The sequence below is a fragment of the Ovis canadensis genome, chromosome 19 (genome assembly GCF_042477335.2).
Source record: "Ovis canadensis isolate MfBH-ARS-UI-01 breed Bighorn chromosome 19, ARS-UI_OviCan_v2, whole genome shotgun sequence".
Classification (NCBI taxonomy): Eukaryota; Metazoa; Chordata; class Mammalia; order Artiodactyla; family Bovidae; genus Ovis; species Ovis canadensis.
In genome coordinates this window covers 16,034,789-16,061,260 of record NC_091263.1, presented here as the reverse complement: position 1 = coordinate 16,061,260, position 26,472 = coordinate 16,034,789, and the positions used below count along the sequence as shown (strand labels likewise).

The window sequence follows — 26,472 nt, the reverse complement described above, 5'->3', positions numbered from 1 at the left end:
GTCCCAGATGTGCAGATCTTGTGCCACTTCCTTAATTATTTCATTCATCTTAGTTGGTCATGTGGTGATCTTTCTTACAATTTTGGCTCTCTGAGACCTTCTGTCAATGTTCAATAGGTATTTTTTGAGAGTTGTGCCACACGTACATATATTTTTGATGTATCTGTAGGAGGAAATGAGATCCACTTCCTATTCTGCCACCTTGATTGGATGTGAGATGGACATCCAGTTTTGTCAGTTCAGAGGAGGTTTCTCATGCATTCTTCCAAATAGAAGCATACCAAAGCTGGGAGATACACCTGCCAGCTAAATGTTCATGAGTTTAGAGAGGCTCCCCCACCCATTGCTGGTGTGAGCCACTTCACAGCCTCAGCCAGCCCAAGAGGCCATTAGTTTGAAGGTTTTGTTGTATCACCCATATTTCTACCTACTGGGTGAGCATCCACTTTGCCATTTAGTGTGTCCAGAATTGATCTCACCATCTTCTTCTTTCTTTTGTCCACATCAAATATTACTGGAAGCATCTGTTTTCCTTCTGCTCCATCTCTAAACCTTGGGTCACTCTCAACTGTTCCACCTGATCTCTTGCATTTCCTAAGTCATTAACTCCTGGGGAATCTTCATAGTGTAGGTGGTTTTGCTTGGCCTTTGGTGATACCACCTGGGTTCTAGCCCTGGTTCTGCCAGTTATTACCTATGTTCTTTGAGCAAATTACTTCTCAAATTCCTCATCCGTGAAATGAGGATAATGCATAAGTTACAGGGTAGTTGTAGGAACCAGATAGAATATTGACTATGTCTAGAATGTAGTAAGTACTGAACCAGTGGCCACAGGTGGTGGTGGTGTTGTGATTAAGTAGGAATGTTTGGTCTTCCTCCTCCTCTTGGTTTCCACTTTATCCAAGCTTTATATCTCTTGCACTAGAGTCACACTTCCTTGCTGATCAACTTGTTCTCCAGTCCATTTTGCCAGACTTGCCAATGTTTCTAAACACCTGTTTCCAGTTTCCTGCTTCACTGTCTAACTCTGGTCCAACCCAGGACTCCATTGTTTGCAGGAGCCTCCCCCTGACCTGCCTGTGTTCACCCTGAGTTACCAGCTCTACTCAACCTATTATATATATTGCATCCAGGGTGATCTTTTCAAAATAGAAATCTGACCAGAAATTGTCCAAGGGGCTTTTAGTATAAAATGCCAAAATCCTTACGAATGGTGTTCATAGTCATGTCTGGCCCAAGCCTTGCCTCTCCCTCCACCCTCATCTCACACCGCACTTGCCCTTTGATGTCTGTACACCGGCCACAGTGCCAAGCTACCATGCTGCTTCCTCCCAAGTCTGTACACACTCTTTCTTCTGCCTGAAATGTTCTTCCTACTCCATCTTTGATTCACTCCTACTCTTCATTTCAGCTCTCAGCACAAGTGCCATTTTTTCAGGTAAGCCTTCCCTAAATTAAATCTGTTCCCTCTTAGAACCAGAGGCCTGGCCTTCAATGCACATTTGCAATTTTACAAATACACATTTGTAAATATATATTTCATAGTCATAATTCTCCCTAATGAGTCAGTAAGCTCCAAGAATACAATATTTAGGCAATATTGTTTGTTTTCAAGGTTTGGATCTGTGTGTGGCACATAATAGTTGATTTAAAAAACCATTACTCCCTAAGGATTTCCCTGGCTGTCCAGTGGTTAAGGCTCAGTGCTTTCAATGAAAGAGGCATGGGTTTGATTCCTGGTTGGGAAACTAAAATTTTGCATACTGTGCTGCACAGACAAAAAAAGTTGTTTTTTAAAAAAAATTATTTATTTTTATTTATTTTTTTTGCATGTGACATCTAATTCTTTTTTATTATAAATTAATTTATTTTAATTGGAGGCTAATTACTTTACAATATTGTATTGGTTTTGCCATACGTCAACTTGAATCTGCCAGGGGTGCACACATGTTCCCAATTCTGAACCCCTCCCCACCCCCCACCTCCCTCCTTATATCATCCCTCTGGGTCATCCAGTGGACCAGCCAGAGCATCCTGTATCATGCATCAAACCTGGACTGGTGATTCATTTCACACATGATAATATACATGTTTCAAAGCCATTCTCCCAAATCACCCCACCCTCTCCCTCTCTCACAGAGTCCAAAAGACTGTTCTATACATCTGTGTCTCTTTTGCTGTCTCACATACAGGGTTATCATTACCATCTTTCTAAATTCCATATATATACATTAGTATACTGTATTGGTGTTTTTCTTTCTGGCTTACTTCACTCTGTATAAAAGGCCCCAGTTTCATCCACCTCATTAGAACTGATTCAAATGTATTCTTTTTAATGGCAGAGTAATGCTCCATTGTGTATATGTACCACAGCTTTCTTATCCATTCATCTGCTGATGGACATCTAGGTTGCTTCCATGTTCTGGCTATTATAAACAGTGCTGCAATGAACATTGGGGTACACGTGTCTCTTTCAATTCTGATTTCCTGAGTGTGTATGCCCAGCGGTAGGATTGCTGGGTCATAAGGCAGTTCTATTTCCAGTTTTTTAAGGAATCTCTACACTGTTCTCCATAGTGGCTTTACTAGTTTGCATTCCCACCAACAGTGTAAGAGAGTTCCCCTTTCTCCACACCCTCTCCAGCATTTATTGCTTGTAGACTTTTGGATCGCAGCCATTCTGACTGGTGTGAAATGGTTCCCTATTGTGGTTTTGATTTGCATTTCTCTGATAATGAGTGATGTTGAGCATCTTTTTATGTGTTTGTTAGCCATCTGTATATCTTCTTTGGAGAAATGTCTGTTTAGGTCTTTGACCCATTTTTTGATTGGGTCATTTATTTCTCTGGAATTGAGCTGCAGGAGTTGCTTGCATACTTTTGAGATTAATTCTTTGTCAGTTGCTTTATTTGCTGTTATTTTCTCCCATTCTGAAGGCTGTCTTTTCACTTTGCTTATAGTTTCCTTTATTGTGCAGGAGCTTTTAATTTTAATTAGGTCCCATTTATTTATTTTTGCTTTTATATCTAATCTTCTGGGAGGTGGGTCATAGAGGATTGTGCTGTGATTTATGTCGGAGAGTGTTTTGCCTATGTTCTCCTCTAGGAGTTTTATAGTTTCTGGTCTTACGTTTAGATCTTTAATCCATTTTGAGTTTATTTTTGTGTATGCTGTTAGAAAGTGTTCTAGTTTCATTCTTTTACAAGTGGTTGACCAGTTTTCCCAGCACCACTTGTTAAAGACATTGTCCTTTCTCCATTGTATATTCTTGCCTCCTTTGTCAAAGGTAAGGTGTCCATAGGTGCATGGATTTATCTCTGGGCTTTCTATTTTGTTCCATTGATCTATATTTCTGTTTTTGTGTCAGTACCATACTGTCTTGATGACTGTGGCTTTGTAGTAGAGCCCAAAGTCAGGGAGGTTGATTCCTCCGGTTCCATTCTTCTTTCTCAAGATTGCTTTGGCTATTCGAGGTTTTATGTATTTCCATACAAGTTGTGAAATTATTTGTTCTAGATCAGCGAAAAATAGCATTGGTAGCTTGATAGGGATTGCATTGAATCTATAGATTGCTTTCGGTAGTATACTCATTTTCACTAAATTGATTCATCCAATCTATGAGGACGGTATATTTCTCCTTCTGTTAGTGTCCTCTTTGATTTCTTTCACAGTGTTTTATAGTTTTCTATGTATAAGTCTTTAGTTTCTTTAGGTAGATATATTCCTAAGTATGGGGTTCTAAAGGCAAGAATACTGAAGTGTTTTGCCATTTCCTTCTCCAGAAGTCTGACAGAATGTGGTCCACTGGAGAAGGGAATGGCAAACTACTTCAGTATTCTTGCCTTGAGAACCTCATGAACAGTATGAAAAGGCAAAATGATAGGATACTGAAAGAGGAACTCCCCAGGTCAGTAGGTGCCCAACACGCTACTGGAGATTAGTGGAGAAATAACTCCAGAAAGAATGAAGGGATGAAGCCAAAACAAAAACAATACCCAGCTGTGGATGTGACTGGTGATAGAAGCAAGGTCAGATACTGTAAAGAGCAATATTGCATAGGAACCTGGAATGTCAGGTCCATGAATCAAGGCAAATTGTAAGTGGTCAAACAGGAGATGGCAAGAGTGAACGTTGACATTCTAGGAATCAGCGAACTAAAATGGACTGGAATGGGTGAATTTAACTCAGATGACTATTATATCTACTACTGCAGGCAAGAATCCCTTAGAAGAAATGGAGTAGCCATCATGATCAACAAAAGAGTCCAACATGCAGTACTTGGATGCAATGTCAAAAACGACAGAATGATCTCTATTCGTTTTTAAGGCAAACCATTCAATATCACAATAATCCAAATCTATGTCGCAATCAGTAATGCTGAAGAAGCTGAAGTGGAACAGTTCTATGAAGAACTACAAGACCTTTTAAAACTAACATCCAAAAAAGATATCCTTTTCATTATAGGGGACTGGAATGCAAAAGTAGGATGTCAAGAAACACCTGGAGTAACAGGCAAATTTGGCCTTGGGATATGGAATGAAGCAGGGCAAAGACTGGTCATAGCAAACACCCTCTTCCAACAACACAAGAGAAGACTCTACACATGAACATCACCAGGTGGTCAACATCGAAATCAGATTAATTATATTCTTTGCAGCCAAAGATGGAGAAGCTCTATACAGTCAACAAAAACAAGACCAGGAGCTGACTGTGGCTCAGATCATGAACTCTTTATTGACAAATTCAGACTTAAATTGAAGAAAGTAGGGAAAACCACTAGTTCATTCAAGTATGACCTAAATCAAATCCCTTCTGATTATACAGTGGAAGTGAGAAATAGATTTAAGGGACTAGATCTGATAGAGTGCCTGATGAACTATGAAATGAGATTTGTGACATTGTACAGGAGAAAGGGATCAAGACCATTCCCAAGAAAACAGAAATGCAAAAAGGCAAAATGGCTATCTGGGGAGGCCTTACAAATAGCTGTGAAAAGAAAAGAAGTAAAAAGCAAACGAGTAAAGGAAAGATATAAGCATCTGAATGCAAAGTTCCAAAGAATAGTAAGAAGAAACAAGAAAGCCTTCTTCAGTGATCAATGCAAAGAAATAGAGGAAAACAACAGAATGGGAAAGACTAGAGATCTCTTCAAGGAAATTAAAGCTACCAAGGGAACATTTCATGCAAAGATGGGCTTGATAAAGGACAGAAAGGGTAAGGACTTAACAGAAGCAGAAGATATTAAGAAGAGGTGGCAAGAATACACAGAAGAACTGTACAAAAAGATCTTCATGACCCAGATAATAACGATGGTGTGATCACTCACCTAGAGTCAGACATCCTGGAATGTGAAGTCAAGTGGGCCTTAGAAAGCATCACTATGAACAAAGCTAGTGGAGGTGATAGAATTCCAGTAGAGCTATTTCAAATCCTGAAAGATAATGCTGTGAAAGTGCTGCACTCAATATACCAGTAAATTTGGAAAACTCAGCAGTGGCCACAGGACTGGAAAAGGTCAGTTTTCATTCCAGTCCCAAAGAAAGGCAATGCCAAAGAATGCTCAAACTACTGCACAATTGCACTCATCTCACACACTAGTAAAGTAATGCTCAAAATTCTCCAAGCCAGGCTTCAGCAATATGTTAACTGTGAACTCCCTGATGTTCAAGCTGGTTTTAGAAAAGGCAGAGGAACAAGAGACCAAACTTCCAACATCTGCTGGCTCATGGAAAAAGCAACAGAGTTCCAGACAAACATCTATTTTTCCTTTATTGACTATGCCAAAACCTTTGACTATGTGGATCACAATAAACTGTGGAAAATTCTCAAAGAGATGGAAATACCAGACTACCTGACCTGCTTTTTGAGAAACCTGACCTGCAGGTCAGGAAGCAACAGTTAGAACTGGACATGGAACAACAGACTGGTTCCAAACGCTGCTTATTTAACTTCTATGAAGGGTACATCATGAGAAATGCTGGACTGGAGGAAGCACAAGCTAGAATAAAGATTGCTGGGAGAAATATCAATAACCTCAGACATGCAGATGACACCACCCTTATGGAAGAAAGTGAAGAACTAAAAAGCCTCTTGATGAAAGTGAAAAAGGAGAGTGAAAAGTTGGCTTAAAGCTCAACATTCAGAAAACGAAGATCATGGCATCCGGTCCCATCACTTCATGGGAAATAGATGGGGAAACAGTGGAAACAGTGACAGACTTTATTTTTTTGAGCTCCAAAATCACTGCAGATGGTGACTGCTGCCATGAAATTAAAAGACACTCCTTGGAAGGAAAGTTATAACGAACCTAGATAGTATATTGGAAAGCAGAGATATTACTTTGCCAACAAAGGACCGTCTAGTTAAGGCTATGGTTTTCCCAGTGGTCATGTATGGATGTGAGAGTTGGACTGTGAAGAAGGCTGAACATTGAAGAATTGATGCTTTTGAACTGTGGTGTTGGAGAAGACTCTTGAGAGTCCCTTGGACTGCACGGAGATCCAACCAGTCCATTCTGAAGGAGATCAGCCTTGGGATTTCTTTGGAAGGAATGATGCTAAAGCTGAAACTCCAGTACTTTGGCCACCTCATGCAAAGAGTTGTCTCATTGGAAAAGACTCTGATGCTGGGAGGGGTTGGGGGCAGGAGGAGAAGGGGACAACAGAGGATGGGATGGCTGGATGGCTTCACTGCCTCAGTGGACTTGAGTCTGAGTGAACTGCAAGAGTTGGTGATGGACAGGGAGGCCTGGTGTGCTGCGATTCATGGTTTCGCAAAGAGTCAGACACGACTGAGTGACCAAACTGAATTGAACTGAATGATTTTTTAGTATTTGAATCTTTTCCTCGTGATGATGAATGGAATGTTTTCCTTAATTTCTCTTTCTATTTTCTCATTGTTTGTGTATAGGAATGCAAGTATTTCTGTGTGTTTATTTTATATCCTGCAACTTTACTATATTCATTTGTTAGCTCTAGTAATTTTCTGGAAGAATCTTTAGAGTTTTCTATATAGAGAACCATGTCATCTGCAAATGGTGAGAGTTTTACTTCTTCTTTTCCAATTTGGATTCCTTTTATTTCTTTTTCTGCTCTGATTGTTGTAGCCAAAACTTGCAAAACTATATAGAATAGTAGTGATGAGAGTGGTCATCCTTGTCTTGTTCCTGACTTTAGGGGAAATGCTTTCAATTTTTCACCATTGAGGACAGCAAGGAAACGCCACAATAAAGAGAACTCCAGAAACTCCCAGAATACAGAAAGGCCACCCCAAATACAGCAATATAAACGAGACGAAGAGGCAGAAAAATACCCAGCAGGTAAAGGAACAGGATAAATGTTCTCCAAACCAAACAAAAGAGGAAGTGATAGGGAGTCTACCTGATAAGAATTCCGAATAATGATAGTGAAAATTATCCAAAATCTTGAAAACAAAATGGAATAACAGATAAATAGCCTGGAGACAAAGATTGAGAAGATGCAAGAAAGGTTTAACAAGGACCTAGAAGAAATAAAAAAAGAGTCAATATATAATGAATAATGCAATAAATGAGATAAAAAAACACTCTGGAGGAAACCAACCTTAGAATAATGGAGGCAGAAGATAGGATAAGTGAGGTGGAAGATAGAATGGTAGAAATAAATGAAACAGAGAGGAAAAAAGAAAAATGAATTAAAAGAAATGAGGACAGTCTCAGAGACCTCTGGGACAATGTCAAATGCCCCAACATTCAAATCATAGGAATCTGAGAAGAAGAAGACAGAAAGACTATGAGAAAATACTTGAGGAGATAATAGTTGGAAAATTCCCTAGAATGGGGAAGGAAATAATCACCCAAGTCCAAGAAACTCAGAGAGTCCCAAACAGGGTAAACCCAAGGCAAAACACCAAGACACATTAAATCAAATTAACAAAGATCAAACACAAAGAACAAATATTAAAAGCAGCAAGGGAAAAACAACAAATAACACACAAGGGGATTCCCATAAGGATAACAGCTGATCTTTCAATAGAAACTCTTCAGGCCAGGAGGGAATGGCAGGACATACTTCAAGTGATGAAAGAAAATAACCTACAGCCCAGATTACTGTACCCAGCAAGGATCTCATTCAAATATGAAGGAGAAATCAAAAGCTTTACAGACAAGCCATAGCTGAGAGAATTCAGCACCACCAAACCAGCTCTCCAACAAATGCTAAAGGATATACTATAGACTGGAAACACAAAAAGAGTGTATATACTCGAACCCAAAACAATAAAGTAAATGGCAATGGGATCATACTTATTAATAATTACCTTAAACATAAATGGGTTGAATGTCCCAACCAAAAGTCAAAGTCTGGCTCAGTTCGGTTCAGTTCAGTCACTCAGTCGTGTCTGACTTTTTGCGACCCCATGAGTCACAGCACGGCAGGCCTCCCTGTCCAATACCAACTCCCAGAGTTCACTCAGACTCATGTCTGTTGAGGCAGTGATGCCATCCAGCCATCTCATCCTCTGTCATCCCCTTCTCCTCCTGCCCCAATCCCTCCCAGCTTCAGAGTCTTTTCCAATGAGTCAACTCTTTGCATGAGGTGGCCAAAGTATTGGAGTTTCAGCTTTAGCATCATTCCTTCCAAAGAAATCCCAGGGCTGATCTCCTCCAGAATGGACTGGTTACAGCCCAAGGGATCTCCTTGCAGTCCAAGGGACTCTCAATAGTCTTCTCCAACACCACAGTTCAAAAGCATCAATTCTTCAGTGCTCAGCTTTCTTCACAGTCCAAGTCTCGCATCCATACATGACTACTGGAAAAACCATAGCCTTGACTAGACGGACCTTTGTTGGCAAATTAATGTCTCTGCTTTTCAATATGCTATCTAGGTTTGTCTGAATGGATACAAAAACAAGACCCCTATATATGTTGTCTACAAGAGACCCACCTTGAAACAAGGGACACATACAGACTGAAAGTGAAGGGCTGGAAAAAGATATTCCATACAAAGAGAGACCAAAAGAAAGCAGGAGTAGCACTACTCATATCAGATAAAATAGACTTTAAAACAAAGGCTGTGAAAAGAGACAAAGAAGGAAACTACATAATGATCAAAGGATCAATTCAAGAAAAATATATAATAATTATAAATATATATGCATGCAACATAAGAGTACCACAATATGTAAGACAAATGCTAGCAAGTATGAAAGGGGAAATTAACAATAACAGAATAATAGTGGGAGACTTTTATACCCTACTCACACCTATGGATAGATCAACTAAACAGAAAATTAACAAGGAAACACAAACTTTAAAAGATACAATAGACCAGTTAGACCTAATTGGTATCTATAGGACATCTCACCCCAAAACAATGGGGTGAATTTCACCTTTTTCTCAAGTGCGCATGGAACCTTCTCCAGGATAGATCACATCCTAGGCCATAAATCTAGCCTTGGTAAACTCAAAAACATTGAAATCATTCCAAGCATCTTTTCTGAACACAATGCAGTAAGATTGGATCTCAGTTACAGGAGAAAAACTATTAAAAATGCCAACATATGGAGGCTGAACAACATGCTGCTGAATAACCAACAAATCACAGAAGAAATCAAAAAAGAAATAAAAATTTGCATAGAAATGAATTAAAATGAAAACACAACAACCCCAAACCTGTGGGACACTGTAAAAGCAGTGCTAAGGGAAATGTTCATAGCAATACAGGCACACCTCAAGAAACAAGAAAAAAGTCAAATAAATAACCTAACTCTACACCTAAAGCAACTAGAAAAGGAAGAAATGAAGAATCCCAGGGTTAGTAGAAGGAAAGAAATCTTAAAAATTAGGCAGAAATAAATGCAAAAGAAACAAAAGAGACCATAGCAAAAATCAACAAAGCCAAAAGCTGGTGCTTTGAAAGGATAAATAAAATTGACAAACCATTAGCCAGACTCATCAAGAAAGAATGGGAGAAAAATCAAATCAATAAAATTAGAAATGAAAGTGGGGAGATCACAACAGACAACACAGAAATACAAAGGATCATGAGACTACTATCAGCAATTATATGCCAATAAAATGGACAACTTAGAAGAAATGGACAGATTCTTAGAATAGTACAACTTCCCAAAACTGAACCAGGAAGAAATAGAAAATCTTAACAGACCCATCACAAACACAAAAATTAAATTGTAATCAGAAATCTTCCAGCAAACAAAAGCCCAGGCCCAGATGACTTCACAGCTGAATTCTACCAAAAATTTAGAGAAGAGCTAACACCTATGCTACTCAAATTCTTCCAGAAAATTGCAGAGGAAGGTAATCTTCCAAACTTATTCTATGAGGCCACCATCACCCTAATACCAAAACCTGACAAAGATGCCGCAAAAAGGAAAACTACAGGCCAATATCACTGATGAACATAGATGCAAAAATCCTTAACAAATTTCTAGCACTCAGAATCCAACAATACATTAAAAAGGTCATACATCATGACCAAGTGGGCTTTATCCCAGGTATGCAAGGATTCTTCAATATCTGCAAATCAATCAATGTAATACACTACATTAACAAATGGAAAAATAAAAGCCATATGATTATCTCAATAGATGCAGAGAAAGTCTTTGACAAAATTCAACATCCACTTATGGTAAAAACCCTCCAGAAAGCAGGAATAGAAGGAACATACCTCAACATAATAAAAGCTATATATGACAAATCCACAGCAAACATTTTTTTTATTTTAAAAATGAAAAAAAAAAAAGAATACTCCCTGAATTAATGAATAGCACTCATTTTCCTCTGTTTATCCTAAATCCGCAGTGCTTCCATAACGTGGACTAATGTCATAGCCCTTTATCACTTGCCATTAATATGCCCAGCCTTTGCCATCAAATTCCTCTCATCTGGAATGATCACTTGGCTTCCTTGCATCCAACCCAAATCCAGCCTTTGTGGTTCAGCTTTAGTGTTTCTTCTCCAGAGCTTCTGAAAACCACATTGGTCTTCGCAAGGCATCTTTGTTTGTGTAAACTTAGGTCTCACCACCCCATTTCATACTTCATTATTTAATTCATTGCCCTGTTGTTTTACGTACATTATCCTATTTTCCCAGTTCACTTGCAATTCTCCTGAGGACCAGATGAATTCTGTGTCTTCTATGTTTCCTTGCATGGTGTTAACAAGCTGGGCAGATCATCATTGTATGTGAATTGAAAGGTTTACATTTCTGATGAGGCATGTCCGGTCATCTTAAAATCACTCTCTCGACCCCTACAGGCCACAATTCACATATGCTACTGTGCAGCTTTAAGCAGCTTCCTCCTGTGAAATCTTTAGGATTTACTTAATAATTAAGTAGACTCTAAATAAGCTTTCTAAGAAATATTTGGGTTGAAAATTTCAGGCAGCCAAATTACTTCTGTGCTCAGCCGTATGAAAAACAATCCCATCTGAAGTCACTTGGAAGGTAATACCAGGAAATCATTTTCAGCATTACAAGGTGTAGTAAGAAGTTCAGTTGAAGTAATCTACTAGCTTGAATAAAAGAATTACAGAATGCTTAAGACTATCTACATTGCCTCCTAACAGCACTGATGAGACATTTATTAAGTGAGTAAGCATAAAATCTTCCTATATTACACTGTTATAACAGATAGGTTATTAATTTTATCAGTTGTCACTAAAGTAGGGAAAATAAATTTCTAAGATTGAAAAAGGATGATTCACATGTTTTTCTAAAATGTAGCATTTATTGGCAATATAGAATCTGGAAAACTCAAAATGATTTGTATTTATAAATATCCAGTGCACATTGATGGAATGATTATCAGTTGTTAATGCAAAATGTTTATATTAAGATATAAAATGCCAAGGACTCTTGAGAGTCTCTTGGACTGGAGGGAGATCAAACCAGTCAATCCTAAAGGAAATCCAGTCTTGAATATGCATTGGAAGGGCTGTTGCTGAAGCTGAAGCTCCAATACTTTGGTCACCTGATGCAAAGAGCCAACTCATTTGAAAAGACCCTGATGCTGGGAAACATTGAAGACAAAAGGAGAAGGGTTTGGCAGAGGGTGAGATGGTAATATAACATCATTGGCTCAATGGACATGAATCTGAGCAAACTCAGAAATAGTGGAGGACAGAGGAGCCTGGCTTGCTAAAGTCCATGGAGTCACAAAGAGTCAGACATGACTCAACGACTGAACGACAGCACCACCACCACAATAAAACACAAAATGTATACACTGAAGTACATATACAGCTCCATGAACTTACACATATACACTCACCCATGTGACAACCAACTGCATTAATACATAGCACATTTCCAGTCGAGAAGAAAGCTCCTGCCCACCTTTCCCAGTCAAACCCTACCACCTGCTACAGGTACTTATTGTCCTGATCTCTGTCACCACTGGTTAGATGTTTTGGCTGTGAAAATATGTATAAGTGAAGATATACACTGTGTATACTTTTGTGTCTGGCTTCTTTTCTCAACACTTATCCATCTTGCTGTGTATATTCATAGCATGTTCTTTTTCATGTTTGGCAAAATTCCATTGGATAAGCACACCACAACATATTTATCTGTCCTCTGTCCATGGACATTGAGGTGTTTTCAGTTTTTTATTATTATGAATAAATATGTTATGTACATTCTTGTACATGTCTTTTGGTGAACAGAAGTACTCATTTCTCTCGTGTGAGTATAGCCAAAACTGGGATTGTTGGCTCAAGAGTGAACCTATTTGTGAACTGCCAAAAGATTTTCTCAAGTGATTGAACAGTGATATATTTTAATTCATGAAGAGAGTTTGTGAATACAAGGTAAATACTATTGCATAGTCTAAATTGTGCCTTTTGTTTCTGGTTTATTAATATGAATCAACATGTTGAAAATATATTGTTTTACGTAGGCACAAAAAGTTGGCCAGCTCAAGTGCTGGTTGGAATTAAACGTGAAATGATTTTGAAAGTTCCATTTAAAAAGTTCAGCTTTACAAAAGGGTATTAAATAATTGGAACAGTAAGTTCTGACATTTAGTGAACTACTCTTCCCTTTACAGTATTGAGAATTAATGTTTGGAGATGAAAATTAATGGTAATTTAGGAAAATGTGTTAAGAAACATGTTTGTTTTGATCAAACATGAAGGCATTGTTCAAAGCATACACATGAAAAGGGATGATTTGAGCTAAAAATAATTTGTCATATGATTGTAGCTTTTTCCTCCTATGCCTGATAAAAATAACATTCTGATATCCCAGGCCCATACCATTGTTTTTCTATATTTTTATTTTGTTCTCATAAAGCTATAGAGCATTTTTTTTCATGTGACCAGGAATTGTCTGCTTGCTTTCACTGTAATTTGCCTGCCCCTAATTTATAAGTTCTTTTGAAAGGAAGAAGGTGGGTCTTTATCTGTAGACAGGGATTGACAACTGAAGAGCACTAACTTTTCTGAGCAGAGACACACACAGAGGTTTCATGTCATGTGACTCTGAATGTGAAATAACAGGTAATTCTGCTTTTTCTGTTCCAGTTATCTCAAGGATCTCCAGAACCAATTGAACCCAACTTTTTCACAGCAGATTACCACTTATTGCATCATTCACTGGGTGGAAACAGCTTGTCCTCAAATGACCCAACAGGTAACAATCTTCAACACAGGAAATCTGGCTTTCAGGAAGAAATAGGTTATTTGGATCAACAGCTATCCTTAAAAGGTTATCTTCAACTTAAAATGAAAAGAGAGCTTATTTTGATTATCTGTGGTGATAGTTGGAAGGGACATACAGTAAGAATCTAGAAATTCCCTTAGAGTTAATTTACCCACTTGTGACATCTTCCTCAATTGGTTATTAATACCATAAGCAAACAGAATCTGTGTGGGTAAATTGAATTTCTTTTTATTTCTTTGTATCTGATGATGGGAAATCAAATGCCCAAAGCATCCATGGACATAAAAAGCAGATATGCAGAATTTGAATAAAATGGAAAATTTGAAACTCACCTGAAGAATCCAAATCACATGTACTTGATTTGTGTGTGTGTGTGTGTGTGTGTGTGTAAAAACTTCATATAGGGAGGCAATATAACGTAAGGATTAAAAGCACGTATTCTGTAAACCTGGATGCCTACATTCAAATCTCAGCTAAACCACTTAGTAACTGATATTGAGAAAATTATTTGACCTCATTGAATCCCAGGTTTTTTGCCTATAAAGTAGGAATAAAAATGGTACCTACGTTTTAGGATTATAGCAAGGATCAGTGTAACTATATAAAATTATGCTTAGCCAGTATGTAGGGACTCAGCATAAGGACCTTCTTGTGATATTTGACCCCCAGAAGAGATCTTCAAGCTACTCTGAGGTTACAGAATTCCTAAGTAATTTTTGAATCCCTGTGAACTACAGTTGTATCTCTCAGTAGGGCAGAGAGATGTGAAGCTTCTATGGTTAAATGAAAACTTTCCATCTCCTCAGCCAAAAAGAATGTTCAAGTCTGCTGTGCTTTTGTTGTTGCCTAATTTAGGCAAATCGTGTCATGTATTAATTATCAAACTTTCCCTAAGTCTTGGACTCCTGGGATAAAGCTAACCTGGGTTGGTAGAATTTCATTTAAAATAAACTGTTTATCTAAAGTCATTTGCTTTTACTTATTTTTAATCGTTAATTTTAATATTGCATTATTTTCAGGCATACAGCAAAGTGGTTCAGATATATATATATATATATATACATATATATATGTATATATATATATATATATATCAGTTCATTTCAGTTGCTCAGTTGTGTCCGACTCTTTGAGACCCCATGAATCGCAGCACGCCAGGCCTCCCTGTCCATCACCATCTCCTGGAGTTCACTCAGACTCACGTCCATTGAGTCAGTGATGCCATCCAGCCATCTCATCCTCTGCTGTCCCCTTCTCCTCCTGCCCTCAATCCCTCCCAGCATCAGAGTCTTTTCCAATGAGTCAACTCTTCACATGAGGTGACCAAAGTACTGGAGCTTCAGCTTTAGCATCTTCCTTCCAAAGAAATCCCAGGGCTGATCTCATTCAAAATGGACTGGTTGGATCTCCTTGCAGTCCAAGGGACTCTCAAGAGTCTTCTCCAAAACCACAGTTCAGAGGCATCAATTCTTCGGTGCTCAGCCTTCTTCACAGTCCAACTCTCACATCCATACATGACTACTGGAAAAACCATAGCCTTGACTAGACGGACCTTAGTTGGCAAAGTTATGTCTCTGCTTTTGAATATGCTATCTAGGTTGGTCATAACTTTTCTTCCAAGGAGTAAGCGTCTTTTAATTTCATGGCTGCAGTCACCATCTGCAGTGATTTTGGAGCCCCCCAAAAATAAAGTCTGACACTGTTTCCACTGTTTCCTTATCTATTTCCCATGAAGTATATATATGTATGTGTGTATATATATGTATATATATATATATTCTTTTTTCAGATTCTCCTTTTCCATTAAAAGTTATTACAAGATACTGAATATCCCAGTGCTATACAGTAAATTATTATTATTCATTTTTTATATAGTAGCATGCATGGGAGCTTGCCTGGTAGCTCAGCTGGTTAAGAATCTGCCTGCAGTGCAGGAGACCCAGGTTTTATCTCTGGGTCGGGAAGATCCCCTGGAGAGGGAAATGGCAAACCACTCCAGAATCCTTGCCTGGAAAATGCCATGGACAGAGGCGGCTGGTGGACTGCAGTTCATGGGTCGCAGAGTCAGGCATGAGTAGTGACTAACACTGGGTCACTATGTATCTATTAATCCCATATCCCTAATATATCCCCCTTTCTTTCCCCTTTGGTAACCAGATGCTTGTTTTCTATGTCTATGAGTCTGTTTCTATTTTGTAAATAAGTTATTTGTATTACTTTTTAGATTCCACATATAAGTGATATATAAAATTTGTGTTTCTGACTTACTTTATTTAGTATGATATGGTATATATACATATATATATACACATATACATACATACATACAATGGAATATTACTTATAAAGAGGAATAAAATATTGCCATTTACAGCAACATGGATGGACCTAGAGATGATCATACTAAGTGAAGTCACCTACTTTTACAAGCATCCTCCAGGGCAGGTTGGTCAGTCACAGGCCAGACTTCTTACCACAGCAGACCTGCTGAGTGAGGAGCTCTGCTGAAAATCTCTCAGTGGCCTGAGAGGGAGTTGACAGGCTCTTCCAGAAGCTGGACGCCTCACCCCAGAGCAGACCAACTGAGTCCCTTGTCATGGCAGAAGAGGCAAAAGCAAAGAGAGCAGAACCAAAGGGCACTTTGGGCAATGCCTTTAAGCTGGACTTGCAAAGCAAGCTGCTAGGACTCGTATCATCATGAATCCTCTTAATCTTCAATCACTTTTCTCTTTCCTAAGTGGCAGGCCTCCACATGAGTAAGTGTGGATTGACTGGAGAGGAAACTTGTCAACATTACTTTGGGTGGTGTCTGGGTAGGTCAACGTGCTAGTGTGTCATGCTCATGACAAACCTCAAAAGAATTACTGTCCTCCAATTTCAAATGTATTTTCCTCCTGGCAACCATAGGAAATGGTCAGATCTTTGATATAGCCCACTGGCTGTTTCTGCCTTCCTCTGAGAATTTACTCTCTTTCTAGAACATATCTACTCTTTTTGTTGATGGACTGGGGGAGAGTTTCTTACATTCTTTTTTTGACTTATCAGGAAATTTATGCTTAGAATCAGGAATTTATGCTTCACCTATCCTTAACACACACACCCCTAACTTAATTGGCCAATTTACACCATGAGCAATTCCTGTAAATCTTGTGTATTATATTGTGATCACCACTCTAAAAGCCAAGATAATTTGGAATGTGTTTGTAAGTACTCATTTTCATCACTAAGACACTGACCTGTTTTCATTGCACTTGAGTTCTAATTGTCAGTACAACTGAAGAAAACATGAACCAAATGTCCGACTTTTCGTAATTTATCTGTTTCCAGGTCTACCCTCTAGCTTTGATTTGGAGGAGGGGATAACATATGAACAGATGCAGGTGAGGTTTTTGCACTGCCTCTGAATGATTTTATTTTGTTGTTTTTAATTCAATATTAACCTGACTTTTTTTTTCAACTTTAGACTGTGATTGAAGAAGTCCTAGAGGAAAGTGGCTATTACAATTTTACTTCTAACAGGTGAGATCTAGAAATGTGAAAGTTCAATATAGAACATTGGATTTAATTTCTCTATCCTTGATTCCAGAGGTCCCTCCCACCTTTTATTTTAAACACTTTAAAAATATAAATTTATTTATTTTAATTGGAGGTTAATTACTTTACGGTATTGTATTGGTTTTTTGTAAAATAGCTTGGCTCAGAATGATACAACCATGGGTAGAATGTATGTTCCCCATCTTTTGTATGGGTGCAGCTGCTGTATTCTTAGTTGGAAAAGAGTGATAGCTTAGTAGTAATTTACTCCCATAAAAAATGAACATAATGAAATGGAAAAGTATTTCTACATTAGAAAAATTAAACATTTGTCCCATATTGGAAGAACTGTAAACTCAAATTTCCATAGCTAAAACCTACCCATTATTTGTATAGAATGCAAGGGGGAAAATCCACCTAAACAAAGGATCACTTCTGGTGAATTTAAGATATGTTTGTGGGAGAAGGGTTTGTTGTTATGTGTTCCCTTTTGCTGACCCTAAATAAGAAACTTCAATTTACTGGGGCTGTGTGTTATCTTCTAAAATAATCATCATTGGTGCTCTGAAAATATACTCTATCAGTTTCATTCAACTCTGGATTTCTGCAATTGTACTGTTGGGCACAGTTTGGGGCAAAAAGATTTGCATACAATTAGTTTATTTGAGAGGCAATCCCAAGAAACTCTGCCAGGGGATTAAAGAAATAATTCAATAAAGCCTTCATTTTCAAGCAAGTTACCATTGTGGTACATGGAGCTCGATCACACTGCGGAAGTCTGAGAGCCAGTGGAGAGCATGTGCTTCAGTTCTCCCGCTCATAGACTGAGGAACCTGGGCTGGTATTTTTTTTTTTTTTACTTTATTTTGCTTTACAATACTGTGTTGGTTTTGCCATACATTGACATGAATCAGCCATAGGTGTACATGAGTTCCCAATCCTGAACCCCCCCCCTCACCTCCCACCCCATATCATCTCTCTGGATCATCCCCGTGCATTTATCTCTAATTTCTGTTAGTCATTTTTTGAGTACTTTTCCCCCAGGAGATGTTAGTTACCTGGCATTTCTGGCCTTCTGTAAAGGTGGACACAGCAGATTCTAGACGTCAGAGAAATCTTCAGGAAAAGAAATTCAGGTGTTGGGAATTGGGCACCAGGTTGGCATGTTTGAACTTTAAAAAAATTATTTATTTATTTTACTTGTAGGCTAATTACTTTACAATATTGTATTGGTTTTGCCATACATCAACATGAATCTGCCACGGGTGCACTGAAGTACTTTGAATGTGGGGGTATGGACATTGATTTTGTCTCTGTAAATGAGCTGGCCACTCATAACAGAATCACCACATTGGACCATGAGTAACCACTTACATGTCCTATATGACCAAAACTGCTTTAGGAGGCATGGTTCTATGGAGTTTATTTTTCCTAACTAGCCCTTTCTACCTGGATGAACTGCCTTCCTGTCTATCTAATGAAGCTATCTGGTAACCACTATTTAAATTATTCTAGAAATCTTCCCCAAAGATAACTGTTAGCCATGGAAAGAGAAAGAGGTCTCAAGAACAACCTATCAAGATCATTATATGGAAATTAGATTCATTTTTGAGGTTAGTTTAGTCTCCAACCTTTTTTCCTTCCCTGTTTCAGTGAATTGCTCTATGAATCACACATAAAATTATTCACCTGCTTGCTCTTTTGGCTTGATAACATATTTCCAAAATACCATCTTTGTATGTTTAGTTCTGTGATGGTTTGTAACTGCAGATAAATGATGAGTTATTCTTATTTACCAAAGGTATGTTGTTGATAGAAATCACCATATCCATAATCACTCACCTCCTCCCATCTCTGGAGAGATTTTGAATTGTCTTTCTTTCCTCTTGATCTGAGTACACCCAGCCTTCCATGGATAATAAAAATGTCTCCATTCTTTAAGCTTGGCAGCTTATTATTTTAAGTACCCTTGTCTTATAATGGGGCAAAAGTTATACTAATCACTTTTAAAATCTACATTTTCTCAAAGACTCAGGATCATGGGCAATGAACACTTCAAATTTTTCAGGAAGTCAACTATAATGAAAAACCAGGTGTGTCAGGAACTTAGGAAAGCTCTTACAAGAGCTCTTTTCTTTTTTTAGAATAATTTCAGTCTTATTTTAAAATTTATTTTTATGCTTTTCAATTCTACTATTATTAAGTTTTTAAAAAAATCAAACATTGGGACTTTCCTGGTGATTCAGCGGTTGAGAATCTGCCTACCTATGCAGGGAACCCAGGTTCAGTCCCTGGTTTGGGAAGACTCCTCATGCCACAGGGCAACTAAGCCTGCCTGCCACAGTTACTGAAGCCCATGTGCCCTGGAGCCTGTGCTCTGAAACCAGAGAAGCCACCACAATGAGAATACTGCACACCACAACTAGAGAGTAGCCCCCACTCGCTGCAACTAGAGAAAGTCTGTGTATAGCAACGAAGACCAGCGCAGTCAATTAATAAACAAATAATTTAAAAAAAAAATCAGCATTACTTCTACTTCTAAAGACATATTCCTATACTAAAAGAAATTGTAGATTTTCTTCTTATGGTAAATAGATAATAAGATGCTGTGCTGTATTTAGTCACTCACTTGTCTCCGACTCTTTGAGACCCCATGGACTGTAGCCCACCAGGATTCTCTGTCCATGGGGATTCTCCAGGCAAGAATAGTGGCATGAATTTCAACTCCCTCTTCCAGGGGATCTTCCCAACCCAGGGACTGCGCCCAGGTCTCCTACATTGCAGGTGAATTCTTTACCATCTGAGCCACTAGGGAAGCCCAAGAATACGGGAGTGGGTATCATATCCCTTCTCCAGGGGATCTTCCTGACTCAGGAATCAAACTGGGGTCTTCTGCATTGCAGGCAGATTCTTTACCGGGTGAGCTACCAGGGGAGTCCAGATATTAAGATACCTGATAACAAAGGTGAAAAGTTATTTATGGCTATTTTTGGAATTGTGACTAGAATACAAAGGTACTTAAACGATCAAGTTAAAGCAATATATGATGGAAATGACATCAAATTTTCTTAAAATGCTCCAAATTAAAATGAATCATCCACTCAGAAATCTGTATAATCATGATACTCCCTTTTCAGTTTCTAATAGCAGTGATAGAATATATAATTGGGGGAAAGAGTTTTCATGCTTTACTAGTAAAAATAACCCTGAGTTGTGCTTAGCGCCATTACTTGTTTACTGATATTCCCAATTAATTTCCAAGAAATAAGTCAGGCTCCACATGGAAAGACCTAGCACTTCATAAACTGAAAATGCTCATAATTCAAAATATGAATCAAATTAGCTGTGGCAGTCATGATTTTTCCATAGCAAAGGGTGAGAGTGAAAGTAGCTCAGTCGTGTCTGACTCTTTGCAACCCCATGAACTATACAGTCTGTGGAATTCTCCAGGCCAGAATACTGGAGTGGGTAGCCTTTCCCTTCTCCAGGGGATCTTCCCAACCCAGGGATCCAACCCAGGTTTCCCCCATTGCAGGCAGATTCTTTACCAGCTGAGCCACAAGGGAAGCCCAAGAATACTGGAGTGGGTAGCCTATCCCTTCTCTAGCGGATCTTCCCGACCCAGGAATTGAACTGGGGTCTTGGATTCTTTACCAACTATCAAAGGGTAGTGGGTGCTAAATATCACAGAACATGTAGAGGTAATTAGAATCAATGCTTAGAATCAGTAGAGTCTGCTTTCCCAAATAGGTTTTGTAAACATGCAGTATTATCAAAGATGACAATAGATATTCCCTGAGAAATAAAGTTTCATGACTTTTTGGGAAATCCTGAATGTACATTTTTCTATTTTGGGAGAATGTTGACACACATGACTATATTGAAGACTTTGAGATATGCTATAGGAAAGAAGTCTGTTTATCTTGTTTACCCTAAGGATTCTTCAAATTTTACCTGGAACACAAGTTAAGATAGCCTTCCTTAGAATGTGGTTTGAAAAATGAAACATTGTTTTAACTACTCCACCAGTATCTACTCAGGTCTGCTATTGTTATCATCATCTTAATCTTCATCATGGTCACCATTGCAAAATATTATTAAGTGATCTTGATTAATCGCCATGCAGAGAGAATTACATACGTAGGTCCTGTATTATTCAAGTTTACAACTTAAGACTGTCAGTCAAACCTATACACATGTCTACAAAGCATCAAGACAGCAATTAAAGCACTAAGCCAAGATGTGGCACGTATCTGCTTAGATTACAGGGTCCATGTTTAGTTAGAATTAGAAAGATGCCATTCTCAGGCTGAAAGTCTCAGAAGGCCATTGTCTAGCTACTAGCTTTCTTTGGGGAAGATACATAGAAGTGTTTAAATAATGGTGAGGCTTCTTGGGCAGGGGGTAGGAAGAATATCTCAGGCACAGCATGCTGCATTAGTTAAAGAAAGAGGTAACAGAAACAGCCACAGGGAGCCCTAACACAAATGAGGGATTTGGGGAGGGGAAGTAAGACTGAGTTGAGAGTGCAATGAAAATAAAACAAGGTCAAAACAACCTGGGCCAGCTTTGAAAAGTGAAAGTGAAAAGTGTTGGTCGCTCAGTCATATCCAACTCATTGCAACCCCATGGACTGTAGCCCACCAGTCTCCTGTGTCCATGGAATTCTCCAGGCAAGAATACTGGAGTGGGTAGCCATTCCCTTCTCCAGGGCATCTTCCCACCCAGGGATTGAACCTCGGTCTCCTGCACTGCAGGCAGATTCTTTATCATTTGAGCCACCAGGGAGACTCAGGAAAGCCCTAGGAGGGCTCTGTTTGTGGTCATTTGCAGGGTTGTATGATTAAATATATTTATGTTGTTCAATTGCTCAGTTGTGCCCAAAGCTTTGTGACCTCATGGACTGTAGCACGCCAGGCTTCCCTGTCCATCACCATCTCCTGGAGTTTGCTCAAACTCATGTCCATTGAATTGGCGGTGCCATCCAACCATCTCATCTGCTGTTGTCCCCTTCTCATCTTGCCTTCAATATTTCCCAGTATCAAAGTCTTTTCCAATGAGTTGGCTCTTTGCATCAGGTGGCCAAAGTATTGGAGCTTCAGCTTCAGCAGCTGTCCTTCCAATTCAGGGTTGGTTTCCTTTAGGACTGACTGGCTTGATCTCCTTCCTGTCCAAGGTGTTCTCAAGAGTCTTCTCCAGTACCACAGTTTGAAAGCATAAATTCTTTGGCACTTGGCCTTCTTTATGGTCTAAATCATACATGACTACTGGAAAAATAATAGCTTCGACTATAAAGACCTTTGTCAGTAAAATGATGTCTGCTTTTTAATACATTGTCTAGGTTTGTGATAGCTTTTCTTCTTAGCAAGTATCTTTCAATTTCATGACTATACCCTCTGTCCACAGCGATTTTGGAGTCCAAGAAAATAAAGTCTGTCACTGTTCCTATTTTTCCCCATCTCTCTAGTTCTTCCCTTTCTGCCTCTGGGGTCATGTTATCTTCATATCTTAAGTTATTGATATTCCTCTCAGCAATCTTGATTCCAGCTTCTGATTCATCCAGCCCAGCATTTTGCATCATGTACTCTGCATATAAGTTAAATAACCAGGGTGACAATATACAGCCTTAATATATTCCTTTCCCAATTTTGAACCAGTCTGTTGTTCCACATCTGGTTCTAATTGTTGCTTCTTGACCTGCATACAGGTTTCTCAGGAGGCAAGTAAAGTGGTCTGGTATTCCCATCTCTTTTAAGAATTTCCCACAGTTTGATGTGATCCACACAGTCAAAGACTTTAGCATAGTCAATGAAGCAGAAGTAGATGTTTTTCTAGAATTCTTTTCCTTTTTCTATGACCCAACAGATGTTGGCAATTTGATCTCTGTTTTTTCTGCCTTTTCTAAACCCAGCTTGAACATCTGGAAATTGTTGGTTTCATGTACTGTTGAAGCCTAGCTTGAAAGATTTTGAGCACTACCTTGCCAGATTGTGAAATGAGAACAATTGTATGGTAGTTTGAACAGTCTTTGGCATTACTCTTCTTTAGGATTGGAATGAAAACTGCCCTTTTCCAGTACTATGTCCACTGCTGAGTTTTCCAAATTTCCTGGCATATTGAATGCAGTACTTTCACAATATCATATTTTAAAATTTGAAATAGCTCAGTTGGAATTCCATCACCTCCACTAGCTTTGTTCATAGTAATGCTTCCTAAGGCACACTCGACTTCACACTCCAGGTTGTCTGGCTCTAGGTGAGTGGTCACACTATCTTGATTATCTGGGTCATTAAGATCTTTTTTTGGTATAGGTCTTCCATGTTTTCTTGTCAAGTGTTCTTAATATCTTCTGCATCTGTTAGATCCATACCATTTCTGTCCTTTATTGTGCCCATCTTTGCATAATATATTGCACAAAAATGTATTTTATACACATTAATATTTAGCTTTCTCACCAGAATGATACCACCTAGCTTGTGTTAATTATATCACTGTTGTTATGAGAGTAAAACTGTTCAGTTTTGTGAGTGAATAGAGAATGAGCATATCATTCAGGGCCTGACAGGCTGCAGTCCATGGGGTTACAAATGTTTGGACATGACTGAGTGACTGAGCCCAACGCAGCACAGCACACATTAATATTTTATTTTTTAACAATGAAATATGTGTTGTGGTAAAAGCAAATTATTGATCCAACTTGCTTTGCTTTAAAATAGGCATTAAATGTACAAGCTACTTTGGATAGGCTTTAATTTTTCCACTATAGAGTTATTAGTTACTATTAAGCTTATAATTTGAGAAAGACAGTGTCAGCACTGAACTTAAGCAAAAGGCAGGTTTCTAAAAATCTCCCCACTTTATGCTTAGAATCACCATTTTATTCATTTATTTACTTGTATACCTGAGCTACTGCTTTTGAAATTGAATGTGTGAACTAAAATATTTGAGATTGTAGAGAAAATCTTTCTACTTCTGAATGTTCTAGGTATCACTCCTATCCATGGAGGACCAAGAATTATCCAACCAAAAGATGAAAGTATTGCACTTTAAATGGACCTGGTTTTCCCAGTGAAGGTCAAGTTCTGGACTGAAACCTCTACTGGAAAGATGCCCAAGGATTGGGTGATACTCCAAGAGTATGGAAGAGAAAAGATCAATATGCCACAGTGCCTGCGGGACCTCTTTCTGGAGATCCAGTGCTTGAGGCTGCATCCTTGGGATACACAGATACAGGATAGTAGGGCTTCCAGTGTACTCCTGGGAGAAACTGCTGGAGTATTCATCTATGAGAAAAAAAGTCGCTCCTTGGCTTTCCTCCAAGTTAAAAACAAAACAAAAAAATGACATATTTTTCAAAGAAATACTTTTTACTTAGAATTGCTAAAACTGTTTAAAGGCACCTAGCTTTCTATGTATAAAAGATAGTTTTAGATAAAGACAATTATAGAACTCAGAACAGTAATATTGGGTAATTCACTGTATCCATCAATTTTTTAATTGTAAAAGAAATTCAGAATATGTGATTGAAATATTGTGTAGTTTTATTTGTTTGTTTTACTGAAAGGATTGCTTTTCCCTTAACCATGTGGGTGCTAGTGATCTTGAACCATGATATAGTGTGGACAGTATTTGTGACCTTGCACAGCCTCTGGGAATACCTGTCAGATTGTCAGATTTAAGTTAGACCAGTAGGATGTATGGATGTACAGTATGTGTACGTGTGTGTGTGTGTGTGTGTGTGTGTGTGTGTGTGTGTGTAGGGGTAAGACGGAGGTTTAGATTAGGCTAATGCTTTGCTGCTAATCACACTCATAGTGTCTTTAGAGCACTTTGAAGAGTCATAGCATCTATGAAAGAGATGTAATATTCCATATTCTAAGTCTCTAGCTAAAATTACCTATATTGCTTTTAACTTTTTATTGTTTGAGAATTTGAAATGAAAATATGTTATATAATAAAATATACATTTCTTTTTTATTCATTGAGATGTCTCTAGAAAAGAGAACTCAGAATGCCAAAACAGTGTCCCATTCCTGTGTGGGGATAATTTATGGGGAAAATTCTCATAGATTCTTATTGGGCTAAAAAGTCTCTTCTATTGACTTCTTATAACTGGTGTAATGTCAACAAATTATCATCAAGTCAGACTATGCTTCTAACTATTTAAAGAATTTTTTTAAGTTAATCAATTTGTTTAGTTTTTTTTGTCTGTCCTGGGTCTTCATTGCTGCATTCAGTCTTTCTCTAGTTGCAGCAAGTAGGGACTACTCTCTAGTTGTGGTGCACAGGCTTTTCATTGCAGTGGCTTCTCTTGTTGCAGGGCATGGGCTCTAGGGCACGGGAGCTTCAGTAGTTTCAGCTCACTGGCTCTATAGTGTGGACTCAGTAGTTGTGGTACCTGGGCTTAGTTGCTCCGTGATCTTCTTGGACTAGGAATCCAATCAGTATCCCCTGCATTGCAACGTGGTCTCTTAACCACTGGACCACAAAAGAAGCTCTTCAAGGAATGTTTTAAATCTAAATAATTAGTCATCTAAAGCTGGAATTATGCTTTTTGTTTACTCCTAAATTCTAGCTTCCCTGATGGCATAGAGGGTAGAGTCTGCCTGCAATGCGGGAGATCCGGGTTCAATCCCTTGATCAGGAAGATACCCTGGAGTAGGAAATGGCAACCCACTCCAGTACTCTTGCCTGGAAAATCCCATGGACGGAGGAGCCTGGTGGGCTACAGTCCATGGGGTCGCAAAGAGTTGGACATGATAGAGCAACTTCACTTTCCTTTCTATCTTATTTACATTGATATATTTTTAGTATGATCAAATAAAATTTAGTACAGTGGTTGAAACACAAATATCTTTTGGGGAAAGAAATAGGGAAAGATATGGGGAAATCTCTTAATGTGAATCCATATTATTTTTATAATTAGTGTATTTAGTACTTAAATTATATCCAATTCTCTTTAACTAGTGCCTTTGAAAATTGCCAATGATCCTTTTCTTTAAGCCAAATTCATAATTTCAAAGACACTGTAATTAACAGTAATAAGTGAGAATACAGCAATAAGAAATTTCAGTTTTAGCTTTCAATCAAATTAATCCACATGTGAAATTTACATATGAAATCAAAAGATTATGATAGTGTTGATTTAAACCAGAAACAAATTGCATTTCTATTCCAGCTTCATTTGAACCTGCACAATTATTTTTTATCTCTTTCTTCATGTATGGAATGGGCACATGCCTTTGTTGTACAAGAGGCACAGGCCTAGAGGAGAATA

General features: G+C 38.4%; 1 protein-coding gene across 2 annotated transcripts in view; it reads left to right on the top strand.

The window, feature by feature from the left end:
- Positions 1 to 25,155, top strand: part of NEK10 (NIMA related kinase 10) — a 278,135-nt gene extending 252,980 nt beyond the window's left edge. Inside the window, exons 33-36 of one of the 2 annotated variants that reach the window (XM_069561142.1) lie at positions 13,523 to 13,631; positions 16,989 to 17,041; positions 17,125 to 17,180; positions 24,181 to 25,155. In XM_069561142.1, coding sequence (XP_069417243.1) covers positions 13,523 to 13,631; positions 16,989 to 17,041; positions 17,125 to 17,180; positions 24,181 to 24,229 — 267 coding nt within the window. In that variant the 3' untranslated portion in view covers positions 24,230 to 25,155. The remainder of the gene's footprint in view (positions 1 to 13,522; positions 13,632 to 16,988; positions 17,042 to 17,124; positions 17,181 to 24,180) is intronic. The other variant, XM_069561143.1, reaches the window with a different exon arrangement.
- Positions 25,156 to 26,472: the final 1,317 nt, after the last annotated feature.